Below are 15,890 nucleotides of genomic sequence, written 5' to 3'. Positions count from 1 at the left end.
AGTTTTAACAATGAAGCTATGCGTCAGATTTCATCTTCATATAATATCCAATTTTGAATCCTTATCCAACCAGGGTTTACATTAGGATTGAGGGGACAGCATTTCCCCATTGTTGCTTTAATGCTTTGTCTCCCATTCTCACCGACATTGTCATAAACATCATAAAAAATTCTTTTAAATGATCATACACCTTCTTGCTACATGCTGCTGTCGCCTTTTTTTTTTTTTTTTTTTTGATGACGCGTCGCGCATGCGGCGGACGACTGTGCGCCACTGGTGGCTGGTGTTGCCAGATTGGGTGTTTTTTCGCTACATATTAAGACCCGTTTACGGTGTGTTTTAGCCGGGCTTTCGCCAGGAAGGCTCTATTGAAATCTGGCACCCTATTGAAAGAAGTTAACCTGAGAGAGCGTGCCGTTCACAGACACCAGAATGAACGAGTTGACAGTAACGTTCATCAGGCAGTAATACAGCACGTTCAGTTCACGTTCGCCCAAAATATGAACGAGTTCATGAACTATCGTTCAATGAACGCGTTCAGGCACAACACTGCCCATCTAACTGTTGAGCAGTCGAGCTTGTCCTCTGTCTTGCAAATGGGTTATTCTCTTGGAGGATCTCATCGAACATGTCAGACAGCGAGACTGTACGCGGCTCATCTGTAGTACGAGCCAGTTTACTCTCTGAGCTGTTTTCATCTCCTGCGCTGTGCATCACCTGACAGTCTCCATCACCTAGCGGCTCTCCCAAATCCAGAACAATGTCTGTAAACGGCCGTTTTTGCATCTTTATCTGACACTTTTTAAAGTGTTTCCACACTGCTGACATGTTTGCTGCATAAAGCGCGCGCCTATCACTCCACGCGGGTTATTTGATTGCGTCATTAAAAACGTCATTGTTCGGCAAAATTTATTCGGCCTTTTTACTTATTCGGCCGAACACCGAAAGTGCTTTTTTGGCTATTTTCGGCCGAATAATTTCGGTTGCCGAACATTCGGTGCATCCCTAGTACATTCTTCAAGGCTTATGAAAAACACTGAAGACATTTGAGGAATTAGTCGAAATATTATCTTACGCTTTAACCTCCTCTGTTCATGCTGAATGACTGACACGTCCAGGAAATGACTGACTAGGAAAAATAATAATTTTTTTAGACGGCAACAAAAATAACATGTCACACATGACAGTGCCGTTGACCGCATCTACAACCAATAACAGCCTTTGGCAAGATCAATCGTGAGAAACAGACCACCATCTGAGGCTGGAGTCGCTTCAGGTCTCTTCAGACAGCACTCAGCTTGAGACCAAGAATATCATCTTATCCACTTTTTTATAGTTTTTCCTTGTTCGGTTAGGTCAAGTCAAAGACTAAATAAGGTACACTACTGTTCAAAAGTTTGGTTTGTCATGATTTCTAAATGTTTTTCCAAGTCTTTTATGCTCGCATAGGTATTTGACCAAAGATGCATTAAACAGTAATATTGTGAAATGTATTCCATTTGAATAGATTTTAAAATGTAATTTATTCCTGTGATGCGCAGCTGTATTTTCAGCATCATTACTGCATTACACAGTGCATATTTAATATGGACATATAAATACAAACACATGCATGTATACATTTAAGAAAAATATGTTATGTTTCCATATATATATATATATATAAAATAATATATATAAATATATAAACACATGTAAATATTAAAAAAATATATATACTGTATGTATGTCTATTTATATAGACATAATACATATACACACTACACATATATATTCTGTAAACAAAAATATATTTTGGATGCGATAATTGCCATCAATCGTTTGACAGCGCTACAAAGAACACATATGATGTTTAAAGGTTTGTGCTACTTTATATATTTGTGGATACATTTTTTCAGAATTCTTTTAATGAATATAAAATTATATACAATTCAAAAGAACCGCAATTATGTGAGATTGAAATCTTTTGCAACATGTCTTTAATCTCACTTGTGATTCATTGAATGCATTCTTCTGAACAAATTGAGAGAAAAAAAACATTGAAACCAATATTTTGAACAAAACATCACATATGCAGTACTTTTCACTTGCGCTAGTAAGCAGCCACTGATAATACGTAATATATTTTATAATAGATGTTTTACTAGTTTTTTGGAGGGCTCTTAAATCATGACATTTTTCATGCTTCAGGATAGTGACTAGTGAAAGATTCGGGACTGTGTGCGTTCTTGTGCTGCCATCAGCCAATCATGACGTCACTTTTCCTGCGGCTCTACAGGGTTGGCCACATGGCACTTGGTTGGCAATGAACTGTTTGACAGGCCTATAAAAGTCCCTTTCCAAGCAGCACTAAAAGTGAAACCAGTTTAAACAAACAGGACTAATGAAATAGTTTAGATTGGGAACATGAAGGAATCTCCGTGGCCAGCCACCGAATGTAGTCTAACCTAAACGTTCAGAGGAAAAGCAGAACCGCATGACTAAATATAATCCGCCTGATCTGGGGAAAAATGCCGAAGGTCCTGTCTGGGAACACATGCGTTGACCTTTAGGTGTGGTTTCATTCAGGGGGAGGTTTCTGTCTTCAAGGCCAAGCGTCCTTCCCGAGGATTTCCTTACGGCGAGTAAGGGACACCCTCACATCCCCGGGCTAGAAAAACAATGCTGTAAACCCTCCCCAGCGTCTCAACAGCCGTTTTATTATTTCCGTTAAAAAGTCTATTTCTGGCCAGTTACATAATGAGTTCTTTTCAGGCCTGCTGGGATCAGGTCAGCCGTTTCATTGTTTTAATACACACACAATTTGATTACGGTTCACATGAAAGCCAACATCCCATGTCCAACCACATTATTATGATAAAAATGTAGCCAAGCAGACTTGGGAGTTCTATTATCTCAATTACGTTACATTTAACTACTTTAAATTCATGTGAATGTTAATATTTTGTGAATTTAATAATTCATGTGAATTTAATAGTATCATATTAAACACAATCTTAATATTATTTTTCAAATGTATGGTTGATTTTGGGCTAATTTGACTTTATTGTGTCTATTTTATATTACAGTTTATCTATTTGCATCTGTAGATTTCAATTAAAGTACATGTAAAGGCTGTTTTCTCAAAATTAGTTTCTGCACTTAGATACAACAAAGTTTATAGTTTTATCTATCCATATTCTGAAGGTTTCTGTTTGAGGAGTTTGTTCATGTATCACTAGGCTGATTTATTTCACATTTCATAAAAAAATATATATGTTGTCTGTATTTTCGGATTTAAATTTAAATGAAATTCTTTAAAAAATAAATTCTTAAACAAGAATTCTGAACCTGGTTTTATCTAGTATTCAGATTTCTGTTCTGTTAATGCATTCAAATTAATGTAATATTTAATTAGATAATCCAAACATGTCATCAGAAATCTTGTATAAAACAATTGTCTTAAATGTACTGTGGTTAATAAACTAAGAAAAGTATAGTATTAATCAAAATTTACCCTATTAACCTCTCATTTCTGTCATTAACCATGTAATACAGTATTAATATTTAAAACAGCATCAAACAAAGTAACTGAACTAGTTACTTTAAAGAAAAAAACAACTGCGAGGGATTTTGCCCAGTGCAATCATTAATTAAATTAAGCGTTTCAAATCACATTACAAGTACAGAAACGATTCAGAAGCAGCTGGTTGTCGCTCTATTTGCTGCCAGCTCCTCAGTTGCCTGAAACACAAGCGACAAAGTTTTGGAGAGATAAAAGCGCACACATGTTAACTGAGGGATTAAAGAGAACGAGGGACAAAGTCATTAAGATGAAGGATTTCCAGTGTATTTTTGCCTCAATTTCCTCTGTGTTTGTCTGATAAGGGACCATTCCACGTTCCCACCTGATTAGAAGTCCCTAATGGATTGAAAGCCGTTTTTTTCTGTTTGACTGCACCGTTGTGAACTGTACGTCCCACACAGATATCCACCGGGGAGATGCTATTTATCCGCTAGTCTTCAATATGTCACTTTTTGTGATTACACTGCTGTACAGACTGTAGTGCTTTACTGAGAAAAGGGGCTGACATCTGCTGGATTCTAATACACTCCACACACTAATCACAATTACATGACAACATCCGGGTAATATCGCTTAAAAAGCATCTCCAGCGAAGTGAAAAGTACAAAAAACCCTGAAAAGTATTTGCCACCAAAACACGCATTAAATAACAGCATAGAAAAAGAACGAAGCAGCATGAGCAAACAAATGCTGCACAAGCTTTTCTCAAAACCAACTTCACTTTTTTGCAACCGTTATGCAAAACTGGTCAGTGCGGTATAAACTGTAAAACATCTACAGCTCTGTACCAAAACCAAATGAGCTGCCTAAGTAGACAGCATTTTAATGTATTGGATATTTGGCGTTTTTAATTATTGATATCACTGACGAGTTTTTCTCTTTAGCTGATGTGTCGGCTTTTCTGTTTAAGTTTTTATTTTGAGAGCACATGTGACTTTTATTTTGTCATTGCTGAAAATGCTTTAACCCATGTTTTTTTCAGGGCTGATGCTGATGATTATTGATCAAGTAGAGCAATAACTGATATTTTGAAAATATATATATGTCTGGTGTAAAAATTAAAATGAATTTAAAAAATAAAAGGGCTTTTTTTTACGATTTTAAACAATTTTATCGGCAAATCGTTTTTGAAAATTACCAATACAGTTAACCATAAAAATGCTTAAATAAAATAAAACAAATTATTACCAATGCACATAAACTTCCCAGAATACTTAGTGCCTTGTTGGTCATAGTGTTTACTTCGTTTTTTATTATATTTCTATTTATTTGTGAAACATACATGGTCATCTAAAGTATAAATAGGCCTATGTCTATTTTACACATTTATCAAATGATATCAAATGTCTTGAATATTAATTCAAATAAATACAATTATATTGGCTTTATATCGGCAACCCTGCTTTCTAAGATATCGGCATTGGCATCGGCTGTCAAAAAATAAAAAACAATATCGGTCAGCCACTAGAAATGAGCATGAATGAACATCAGAAAGTATTTTATTTCAACCGTTGAACATGCCATTTGAACACATCATTGGTCAGATTGCCTGTCAATCAAATTCTTTGCGAACTGATAGTCAATTGTTATGCTTCTGTGTGCATGCACAACCAAAAATAAAAAGACGCTGGGTAAACCGCTCATTTGCATACCAACATGGTTGACAGTTGTTATCAGCATCAGCCATCACAAAAATCAATATCAGTCGACCACATGTTTTCAAGCATCACTTCTGAGGGGATTTTTGATTGAACTTCTCAACAGTGATCTCAAATTAACTAAATCTGAGGACACAAACTTTCCAAAGTTGTGCCTTCTCGGCTGAAAGGATGCGTCCAGTGAATCATGATCAAGTTTTAACCTCCTACGCACACCGCAAAGCAGCAGGGCTCTTCTCAAGACGCTCATAAAACATGTGAAGTGTTCCTCTCAGCTCAATAATGGTGGCATGGATTGCTAATTAAGTCCTGCATTACAGACTAAAGAATTGTCAGGGTGGCTATTGCACCTCAATCACGGCTGTCCCTTTTCGCACACGAGTGCGCTACCTGTGAAGAAAGTGTCCAATTAAAGTTTTCCCTGATGAATATGAAAATCAAATCTGAATGCACCATGCTGGGTGGCTATTCTTTGCCCTCTGAACTGACGCAGGCTTTTACAATGTGGATTTCTCACCAGTTGAATAAGAATACATGTAAAGACATGTGTTGGGGTGACTGACAAAACCTGTCAAGAACGTGTCATTTTACACCTAAAAAGCAAAAGGAAGTGTATATGCAATTATGTATTGCATTAAAAAATAAGTTTTTTCTAAGGACTGTTAGTATTTGTGCATTGTGCTAATATTTTTTCTGCAAGGATGCATTAAATTGATCAAAAGTGACAGTAAAGACATTAAAATATTTTTTCTCAGATAAATGTTCTTTTGAATTTTATGTTTATAAAAGAATCAAAAAAAAAAAGTAAAAAGATTTAAAAGATTTTTTAATGCAGTGTTTTCTGTACGGTCTTAAATTCAAGCTGATATACATAATAAAACATTGTATTTTTCATATAAAACATTAAATGTTCTAATTAGAAATCACTAATGGGGAAAAAAATTATGCAGTCTTTGCATTTGCATACAATCTTTAAAAAGAAAAGTCTTGCAAGTACTTTCTTATAAAAATTAAAAACTACTTTTAAAAGCTGTTTAAAGCAGACGGGGGGAAAATCTGGACATTTATTTCCAGCACATATATAAATATTTCATTTAAGTGTCACTGGCCGAGGAAAGTGGCCACACTATCTGTGCATTTACAAAAATGTGTCATGTATAAATAGCAGTTCGAGCTACTGATTTATTCAAATACAGCAAGAGGCATTAGCTCCGAGCACTGAATGTGTGACCTCAGTTAACACAGCACCTAGTTAAGATCTCTGCTCTAGTGACTGATGAGCATGTAAATTAAGCATTCGGTGGACGCCAAATTGAACCCGACCGCTATCTGTCTCTGCAATGCCGTTTAGGCCTGGTTTCTATCTAATCCATATCAAGTGGCTTATATAAAGAGTGAGACTGAATGACGCCACATTCAATGAATAGACCATGAACAACGTGGCAGAGCTTGCATCATTCACTCGTTTAACACACAAGTGTTTAGTTAAAGTGCACATTGACCTTTTTAACGTGCACCACACCTAATAACGGATACAGTGACACTTTTACCAACAAACCACTGCTAGCTTGTGCTACTCAGAGGTGGATGGAATGACCAAATATATACTTTATAAATTAATATGTTTGGGGTCAGTAGTACTTTTTTTAAGTTAACACTTTTAATCAGCAAGGATGCATTAAATTGATGAAGCTTGACACTAAAGAGATGCAGTTTAAAATAAATGCAGTTCTTTTGAGCTCTCCACAATTATATTAAGCAGCACAACGGTTTTCAGCATTGATAATCAGAAAAGTTTCTTAAGCAGCAAATCAGCATATGAGAATGATTTCTGAAGACTGGAGGTATGATGTTGAAAATTCAGCTTTTATTACAGGAATAAATTACATTTTAACATGCGGTCAAATAGAAAATGGTTATTTTAATTTGTAAAAATAGTTTTACTGTATTTTTAACAGTTGGCTGTGCTGAAAATCCTTTATTTAAAAAGGCATGTACATTTCTCATCATACGGATTACTATATAATGATCTGAACTCATGCACATCAGTTTTTGAGTGAAAAAAGCAATATTTGTGGATAATTTTGACAATATTCACTAAAAAAATGGAGGAGTATATACTCAGATCAATGAGGTCTACAATCAATCAGTTCCAAAAAAGACCTGTGCTAATGGAAAGTAAACAAATTGATGAAAAGATTCAGTCTAATGTTTAGTAGCAACATAGATTAACAGGAAATGTATAAGTAATTTTTTGAAAATTCTAAAACAAAGCACAAAAATTATGAAATTTCTGGACACTGTTATACTATGTGTGAGAAAGGTTTGAGCAAGTTTTAGTCCAATGCGATAACATTCCATTTCCATTTAGCAGACGCTTTTATCCAAAGCGACTAACAAATGAGGACAACAGAAGCAATCAAAATCAGCAAAAGAGCAATGAAATGCACATGCTATAACAAGTCTCAGTTAGCTTAACACAGTAAATGTAGCAAGAGTTTTTTTATTATATAATAAATAAAAAGGAAAAGATAGAGTAGAGAACGACGTTCTCTTGCAGAACGCAAGCTTCTAAAGGGTACATAAGTCTGAAGTAATGAATTTAGGTAAGAGGTGCAGAGCCAGTGGTAGTTTTTTTAGGCAAACATCAATGCCTTGAATTTTATGTGAGCAGCTATTGGTAGCCAGTGCAAATCGATAAACAGAGGTGTGACATGCATTCTTTTCGGCTCATTAGAAAAATAACAAAATTAATTAAAAATCGCACTCTGGATTAATTGTAAAGGTTTGATAGAACTGGATGAAAGACTTGCAAAGAGAGCATTGCAACAGTCCAGCCTGGACAGAACAAGAGCTTGAACAAGGAGTTGTGAAGCATGTTTTGAAAAAAAAGGGCCTGATCTTCTTGATGTTAAATAAAGCAAATCTGCAAATCTGCCAGGCAGTTTTAGCAATGTGGTCTGAGAAAGTCAGCTGATCATCAATCATAACTCCAAGGTTATGGTTGATGTAACTAACTGGATGGTGTAACTGTGGTGAAACAATGAATTTTCTGGAACAGTTCGGTCTTGGCAAGGTTGAGTTGAAGGTGATGGTCCTTGACCCAGCAAGAAATGTCTGTTGGATCATCAGGATGGAATGAGAGATAGAGTTGAGTATCTTCAGCATAGCAGTGATATGAAAAGTCGTGTTTCTGAATGACAGAGTCTAGTGATGCCATGTAGACAGAAAAAAGAAATGGTCCAAGAACTGAGCCCTGAGGCATCCCAGTAGTTAGATGTTGTGACTTGGACACCTAACCTTTCCAAGATACCTTGAAGGACCTATTTGAGAGGTAAGACTCAAATCACTGGAGTGCAGTTCCTGAGATGCCCTATGCCAATAGGGTTGACAGGTATGGTGGTTAACACTGTCAAAAGCATTAACAATAATGGGTTAATTCAACCAAAAATGAAAATTAGCCCATATTTTATATGTTTTTTCTCTTTTCACTTCTGCTGACTGTCAAACGTGCAAGCTGTTCTGGGGGATATGAGTCTCGCAAGTTTGTTTAAAGGGGCAAAGGAAGCAAAGTTTCCTTACTTTAGCAAAGGAAAACCAGTCTCTTCTTGGCCTGTATCAAAAAACCTCTGATATTTTTCTTCACAAATCCTTGTTTTGTGCTTCTAATTTTCTAATTAATAAAATAATTCATATTTTAAAAATTTTATAGGGAATATAATAATGTGTTTTATTCCATAGTTCTTCCTCATCTAGGCTAATTTCTAATGTAAAATCTTTGTTCTGAAAATTCTAATTACTCATGAAAGCTCGATTTAGACTGATTTATTTGTGCAATATGCCTCAAAAGTTTTTGTGTCAAATTTTGTCATCTGTTGTGCGCTGATGCGGGATCGTGACTGATTTCAGCTGCTGATCAGAGGCAGTCTCCATCTTCACAATTACATTCTGCTGAACGCATGAGAAAAAGGCTGACAGGCAATGTTTTAAGGGCACAGGCTGGTCTGAATCGTCTCTTTGTCACAATACCCACATCAGCAATAACAGCCATTTAAAACTGCTGTTTTAGTCAAACAAAAAAGAATAATGGCTCTATGGAACAAAGCAGAGATGATGTGTAAGAACAACACTCATATCAGCACCTGCTATCAGTCAGCAGCATTTTAAATTAAGGATGAGGGCGTTTACCGCTGAAGAATAAAAATAGCAACTCATTATAGTAACAGGGGTTGCCCTCAAATTACTGTCAGGTCATTGTTTTAATCTCAAATTAGAGATTTACACTAATTTTCTCATAGCCTAGCACTTAACCTATGCACGTAAGTGTTGTTAGTTTCTAAATCTGAACTCAACCCCAGCCTTAATGTATGCCTACGCCCCTCAGAGACCTCCCTTCACAGGCCGAAATGAACACGTACGTTAATGATGAAACCACATCCTCTGACAGCAATGAAGAAAAAATGCCATACCAAACTGCTGATTAGGACATCAGCAATAATTCACATGCAATTACTCATGGGTACTGTCTCGATCTGCTGTACCTGCTGCACAGAAATGCATGCAACTGGACATTTTTGTTCGCTTTCTGCTTCTTGTGCAAACTGCACTTAATTTTGATTCTTTGCATCTGGTAGAAAATGATTCTGTTGAAAGCTTACAAAAGCACCAGTGGTGATGTGTTCTTGAAAGCTGCAACATCTTGAAAAGTAAAATTGCAATCTTTAAACAGAGAAAATTAGCATAATAACAGTCTCGCCATCATTTAAGTAAACTACCATTGCTATCAACTTATCATGGTGGATCCTGATGGAGACGTGGCAGTTAATGCATTTGAAATACAATACACGTGCAGATCAGAGTGTAATGACGGGGCAGTGTTTCAATGCCACTCACGTGTCTGTCAGCTTCCAGTATGGAACGGAAGCTGTGAGAAATTGAATGTGAATAAAGCGCTGATTCATTCGTCAGATAAGGACGGTGTCAAATAACAGCACTGAGATTTACAAGATCATTGCAGGACTAAATAGAAAAGTAAAAATAGTGTTTTCAAACATTCAGACATTTTTTTTCAGCCTTATTTTCTTGAGATCAAGACAGATTTTTCTTGAGATCTTGCTAAATATATTTCGACAAAACAAGTTCTTTGGAACTTTCATAAGTTATTTTAAATAAAAAAGAAAGGAATCCGTAGTACCATTTCTTACAATTACGCTAAATGCTGTTCTTTTGAATTTTCTAGTCAACAAAGTATGCTTAAAAAATATTAAGGTTTCCACATAAATATGATGCAGCACAACTGTTTTCAACAATGATAATAATATAAAATGTTTGTTAAGCAGAAAATCAGCCTATTAGAATGATTGCTGAAGGATCATCATGTGACACTGAAGACTTGAGGAATGATGCTGAAAATTCAGCTGCGCATCACTGAAATAAATTAAGTTTTAAAATATATTCAAATAGAAATTGGTTACATTGCCAATGTTACCATTTTTACTGTACTTTTGATCAAATAAATGCAGCCTTATATTCAAATAAACTATTCTGAAATAAATGATTAACAAAAGAGAGAGACAGTACTGTCAGTGGTGCTTATGTGGGCGACAAGTTTGAATCCAGCTTATGTCATTGATTTCCTGCTCCCTGCTTTTCTCCCTGTCATTTCCTGTCGGCTCTCGAACTATCCCTATCATTAAAACAGCTAAAAGAACAACACACGACAGATTTTGGTGAGTTTGAACAATTGTAGATATAGTAACGTTGAATCATCCTATGGCGATGACACAAATTAATCAGCAGCTCTGCTTAACCTTCTTTCTCTGGGATGCTCTGAATATTAACAATCACATCTAGCTAATAAGGATTTTTAATTAGACTACTAAACAAGATGAGAGAGAATCTTCTGCTAAATTTATAATGTGACATTTCATGCCTGTGTTATGGCTGGACAATAAATAATAAAAATAATTATATAATTATAATTATATATATATATATATGTGTGTGTGTGTGTGTGTGTGTGTGTGTATAAATATATGCATACAATGATTTTGCGGTCAATACAAAAATTTTGCAAGAATGATACAGTCTATACTTTGTTCTCTTCATCGTGACAGGCTATTGTGAGGTTAAAGATCAGTCAGAGCTTTCCTCAACTCTACACGACACGAATGTAAATCGCTTCACTATCCATCTGCTTGTGGACTGAGATTCAAAGTTCAGTGCCAACAGTCACAAAAGAGCACGGGCCTCAATACTGTACTTGTACAGTTTATATATCCATATCTATATCACTGGGTTAAAAACATCTACACTTGACTGAATATCTTTAGATTAACACAGATGGGTTTTGACCCAAATCTGTGACAATACAAGAGTCTGATACAGTCAGACTGTTATACTGTTTCGTATACACCACAATTCAAAAGAGCCATGAAATCAACTGAATCAGTTATTGGTGAATCAGTTTGAATCAAACCAAAACGAATCAGTCAAACAACTCACTGCCTTACAGAATCATCTCAAACGACTCACTGAACTGCAGGTTAGTTGACTCAAAATGATTTAAAATGTTTACAGTATGTTTTGAAATTAACAACTGGCTAAAAATGAAAATGTTCCCAATTAGTAAATCTAAAATCATACTGGTTTTCCATGACAAGTTCAAAATAAATGTTTTAATACTTTTACCAAAATAAACTTCGTGCTGCATGATTACTTAAAACAAAACTGAAATAGTGATATGGCTTAGTGTGAGAAGTGTATATAAACCAGCTGTTGCTAAGAAAAGAGAAGTGATTTTCAGCCTGAATAAAAGCTTGATAATTTAGGTTTTGAAATTGAAATGAAGACAATTACAAATATTAATATTGTAATTTTTACAATATTGTAAACCGAGTATTATATCATTATTTATCCTTAACTCCTAGATTTAGATAAATAAATATTAAATGTCTTATTACAATATTACAAAAATGTTTTTATTTGGGACTACTACTAAGAATAAATAATTATTTTCAGTAATAATAATTATCATAATGCCATTACTAATAATTATAATATTATATTAATCATAAGGAAGTCCAATAATGTAATTCACTAAATTTATAGACGTTTTTTTTTAAATAAATAAATATGAAATAAAGTTTTTTTTTCTCTCTAATTAAAACAAAGGATTGCCACTGTTAAGCAAGCTTGTCACACCCAAAAAAGGCCTCGTGTTGTGAAAACACACCGAGTCTTCTTCTGCTCATAGAAGGTTGTTCACATCTCCGTGGTTCACCTGAGATGATCGTGCTAACCACATGGTTTGATTGAGCTAGAAAACCCATGAAGAATCTTTCCACAGGAAACACTGTAGTTAGTACAGGAACTAAAATCAACGCATAGTGAAACTAATTTAGCTGAGGGAAAGCATTTCCTCTTCTACAACTAAACTCTCCTCTAAACAAGTCATCCGACATTTGTCACGTTCTTGCCTTCTGCCAGCTTCAGCACAGGACTTGGACCACATATGGCACAAATACAAACGCTACAGAGCCAGCAGAACTAAATCAGAGGAAAAGAAGAGATTGTTTCAAAGCTAGTGAGCAACAGCAGATGACCGCTTCTGCTCAGTAAACATATGACCTACATATAAATGCCATCGGTCTGTCTGTTTGGACAAACTTGTGCTGGTTAAAGTATATATATTTTTCGATGGAACTGACAAAATGGTGCCACAGCAGTCGACATGGGGAAGTAGAGCAATATTTCCTGTCACAGCTTTCTACAGGAAACGGTCAAAATTTCCCAATAACGCACAACAAATTCGCTAGAAGCCACTGCGAGACTGACTGTAATAATTCATCCCAGACTTCAAATGCACGGCGGTGAATTTCTCTCTCGCTAGAGACTGTAAAAACACATTTAAAGCAGTAGTGGCCTTGAAGATGTGACACTGCTAAATGAACCATAAAAACCCCCAAATAAATAAATACGCTTCACAAATTCACAGACTTGCAGTCCTAAACAGTATTTTTACCTATGATCATGGCGTACACACAATAAATATGTGTTAAATAAGCAGAAGGGCTCATGTTACCCATGATTCAATAACACTGACATTATCTGAACTAAACAAGTCTGGAACGGCACGGACATTGAGAATTGGCATAAAATGCGATGGGTGAGGCCATTTCAACATTCATTAGCTACTAGTACAGTCATTAGCACACTGGTAACTAATTAGGAAATGCTACTGGTAACAGATTACCAGTGTTTACCCTTTCATTATATGTGGTTCAGAAATCCACTGTTCACTCAGCTACTTGCAGATGAATATTTCACTTTCACTATTAATGATGACATGCACACAAGCAATCAGTAGGGGACATAAGATATCAGTTGGGTTAATGCTATTTGTCTCATAAACAAGTATTGGTTAAGCTTGTAAACAGAGAAATACAGTAATTGGATTAGAAGCAACAGCTAGAGTGAACTGTTGACCTGCTGTGAACCTCAGATCTCTGAAAGGATACAGCCGATTGCTTAACTAGTCATTTAAACACGCAGATGCTAGTTAGTTGAAAGGAAAGAGAAGCATGTAGAGGAGCGCACGTGACTTCATCTTGACTGATGCACAGCATGAAATCCCAAAACACTCGAAAAGCACTCATGATCTGATCTGGAGGAAACAGCAAAGACATGTTCAAGATGGGCTGTGATTTCTGTGCATTCATCCATAAGATAAGCCCTCCAAACCTGTGGATTTAGCCGTGCATGAGGGCGAGGTTTGACACCAAACGAGCCCACGAATGAGAAAAGCGCCAATGCATTGGTCGTTTTTACCTTAATAATACTGGCCTTCCGTGGGATTCCGGTTTTGCCGTCCAGCACCACAGACGCGTTGGCCGTCTCGAGCCCCTGGTTCTCGGGCGCACACAGTCCACAGTCACCGTTTGAGACCGACACCTCGCTCGCAGCACTGCCGTCCGCATCTTCACCAGGCTGGGCGGATTTCCCGCCAGCGCTCGGCGATGAGCCCCCGCAGTTCTCGGCGACAAACTCCGCCATGAGCCCCGTGTAACGCACGCAGCCGCCTGTGCCTGGCAGTATTAGCTGTCGGTTCGAGTATCGAGAGATTGGAGCTCCCCGAGAGACGTGAGAGAGAAATGGAGAGCCATCGCTGGTTTAATCCTCGTCGGCGTCTCTGCTTGGGCTCGGCAGCTTCTGCCGCGTTCGATACATTGTATCTGCGCGCACCGCGTTCGAATGTTTTAATGTTACAATGTTGCAAGTGTCATTGTTGAGGCGCTCGCGCGGGTTTGACAGATACTGCCATCTGCTGAATTCACTTCGCATCGGTGTACTAGGCTGCTGCTTCGAAACACGGCGCAGCAGCAGATCCGTGATCAGATAGAGCTTTACATGTCAGAACATATGTGCTGCAGGCAAACCGGGGCATGTTGTCACATGATGGGGAAATTCACAGGAAACTCGCTTCTCCATCTAAGTTACCTCAATAACTGTTAGGAGTCAGAAGTTTTTATTACAAAATTCAACAAATGTTTGATGGCAAGCACGTTGGTTTCAGAATCATTCTTTAAAACTTGATTACTTGAAGATAACTTGTGTGACTTCTGTCATACATTAGAACAAACGGCAACTACACTGTACTAATGAGGGTGGATTCCCCAGACGACTGATACTTTTTTCATTTTAAATTTAAGCAAGTTGATTTAAAAGCTATAAACTGGAAAAAAAAAAAACACACATTTTGACAATTTAATTATAAACCCCTAAATCCTAGAAAAATGTAATCTTAATATATGTATTATTATTGTTGTTGATGTGCGTATAGTAAGTTAACCAGTATTGCTAGATATGCTTTTCTTTCTGAAAGTGATCAAATTAAGCCACAGTACAGTAAGGTAGTTGAATTTATGCAATTACTTAATAATCATAACAACAATTAAACATGTTTTCAGAGGAACATGCATGCATGTCAAGACAGATGGCTGTTAACAACTTGCTGCTGTTGCTTAATAGTCAAAAATGTGCTGAAAAATCTGTTCTTTGTGCAGGAAATCATCTCAACAAACATGAAAAGATGTAGTAGTTAATGTGCGTTAGCCAGACTGTAAAACTCTGCTACATCACAAGCCACAGTATGTTAGTTCAGTTATTAGAGATTATGTGTCAATATTTATGCATATTACAATTATTAATTGTGCATTTATTATTTTTGCAGTACTTTCTGATGACTTCGGAGATGAAGCAATACACACGTTACTTTTAAATAGTTTAATATTTAAACTATTTGAGTGAGTATCAGTATTATCTGTTGCATTGTTTACATGTTCCATTAATAGATCATCATCAAGTGTCTGAGCCCATTTAGGATTCATACAATTCATAAAGGATTTTCAAAATTTTCAAAGGATTTCAGACTGTTTGAGTAAATGATGGCAGTGCTACACCCTGCCATAGTCTTTGGCCTCAGGTAGCCATATTGAATTCAGAGTTTGGCATGTTTATGATGATTATTAGTAATGACACATCAGATTAGATCTATGCCAAATTTGGTACTGAAGATTAGAATAACCTAGAGATTGGTAAACAAATGTACATTTTTGTATAAAACCTCAAATATGATTGAAAAACAAATATGAATGTAGATTTTGATG

General features: G+C 36.3%; 1 protein-coding gene across 1 annotated transcript in view; it reads right to left on the bottom strand.

The window, feature by feature from the left end:
- LOC127974713 (inactive phospholipase C-like protein 2) overlaps nucleotides 1-14,616 on the bottom strand; it is a 46,513-nt gene extending 31,897 nt beyond the window's left edge. The window contains exon 1 of the mRNA XM_052578180.1: nucleotides 14,053-14,616. Within this exon, the coding sequence (XP_052434140.1) occupies nucleotides 14,053-14,277 (225 nt within the window). The 5' untranslated portion in view covers nucleotides 14,278-14,616. The remainder of the gene's footprint in view (nucleotides 1-14,052) is intronic.
- Nucleotides 14,617-15,890: the final 1,274 nt, after the last annotated feature.

Source organism: Carassius gibelio, chromosome B16 (genome assembly GCF_023724105.1).
Source record: "Carassius gibelio isolate Cgi1373 ecotype wild population from Czech Republic chromosome B16, carGib1.2-hapl.c, whole genome shotgun sequence".
Lineage (NCBI taxonomy): Eukaryota > Metazoa > Chordata > Actinopteri > Cypriniformes > Cyprinidae > Carassius > Carassius gibelio.
Note: the sequence above shows the minus strand (reverse complement) of the source record. Positions and strands in the feature narration are given on the sequence as shown.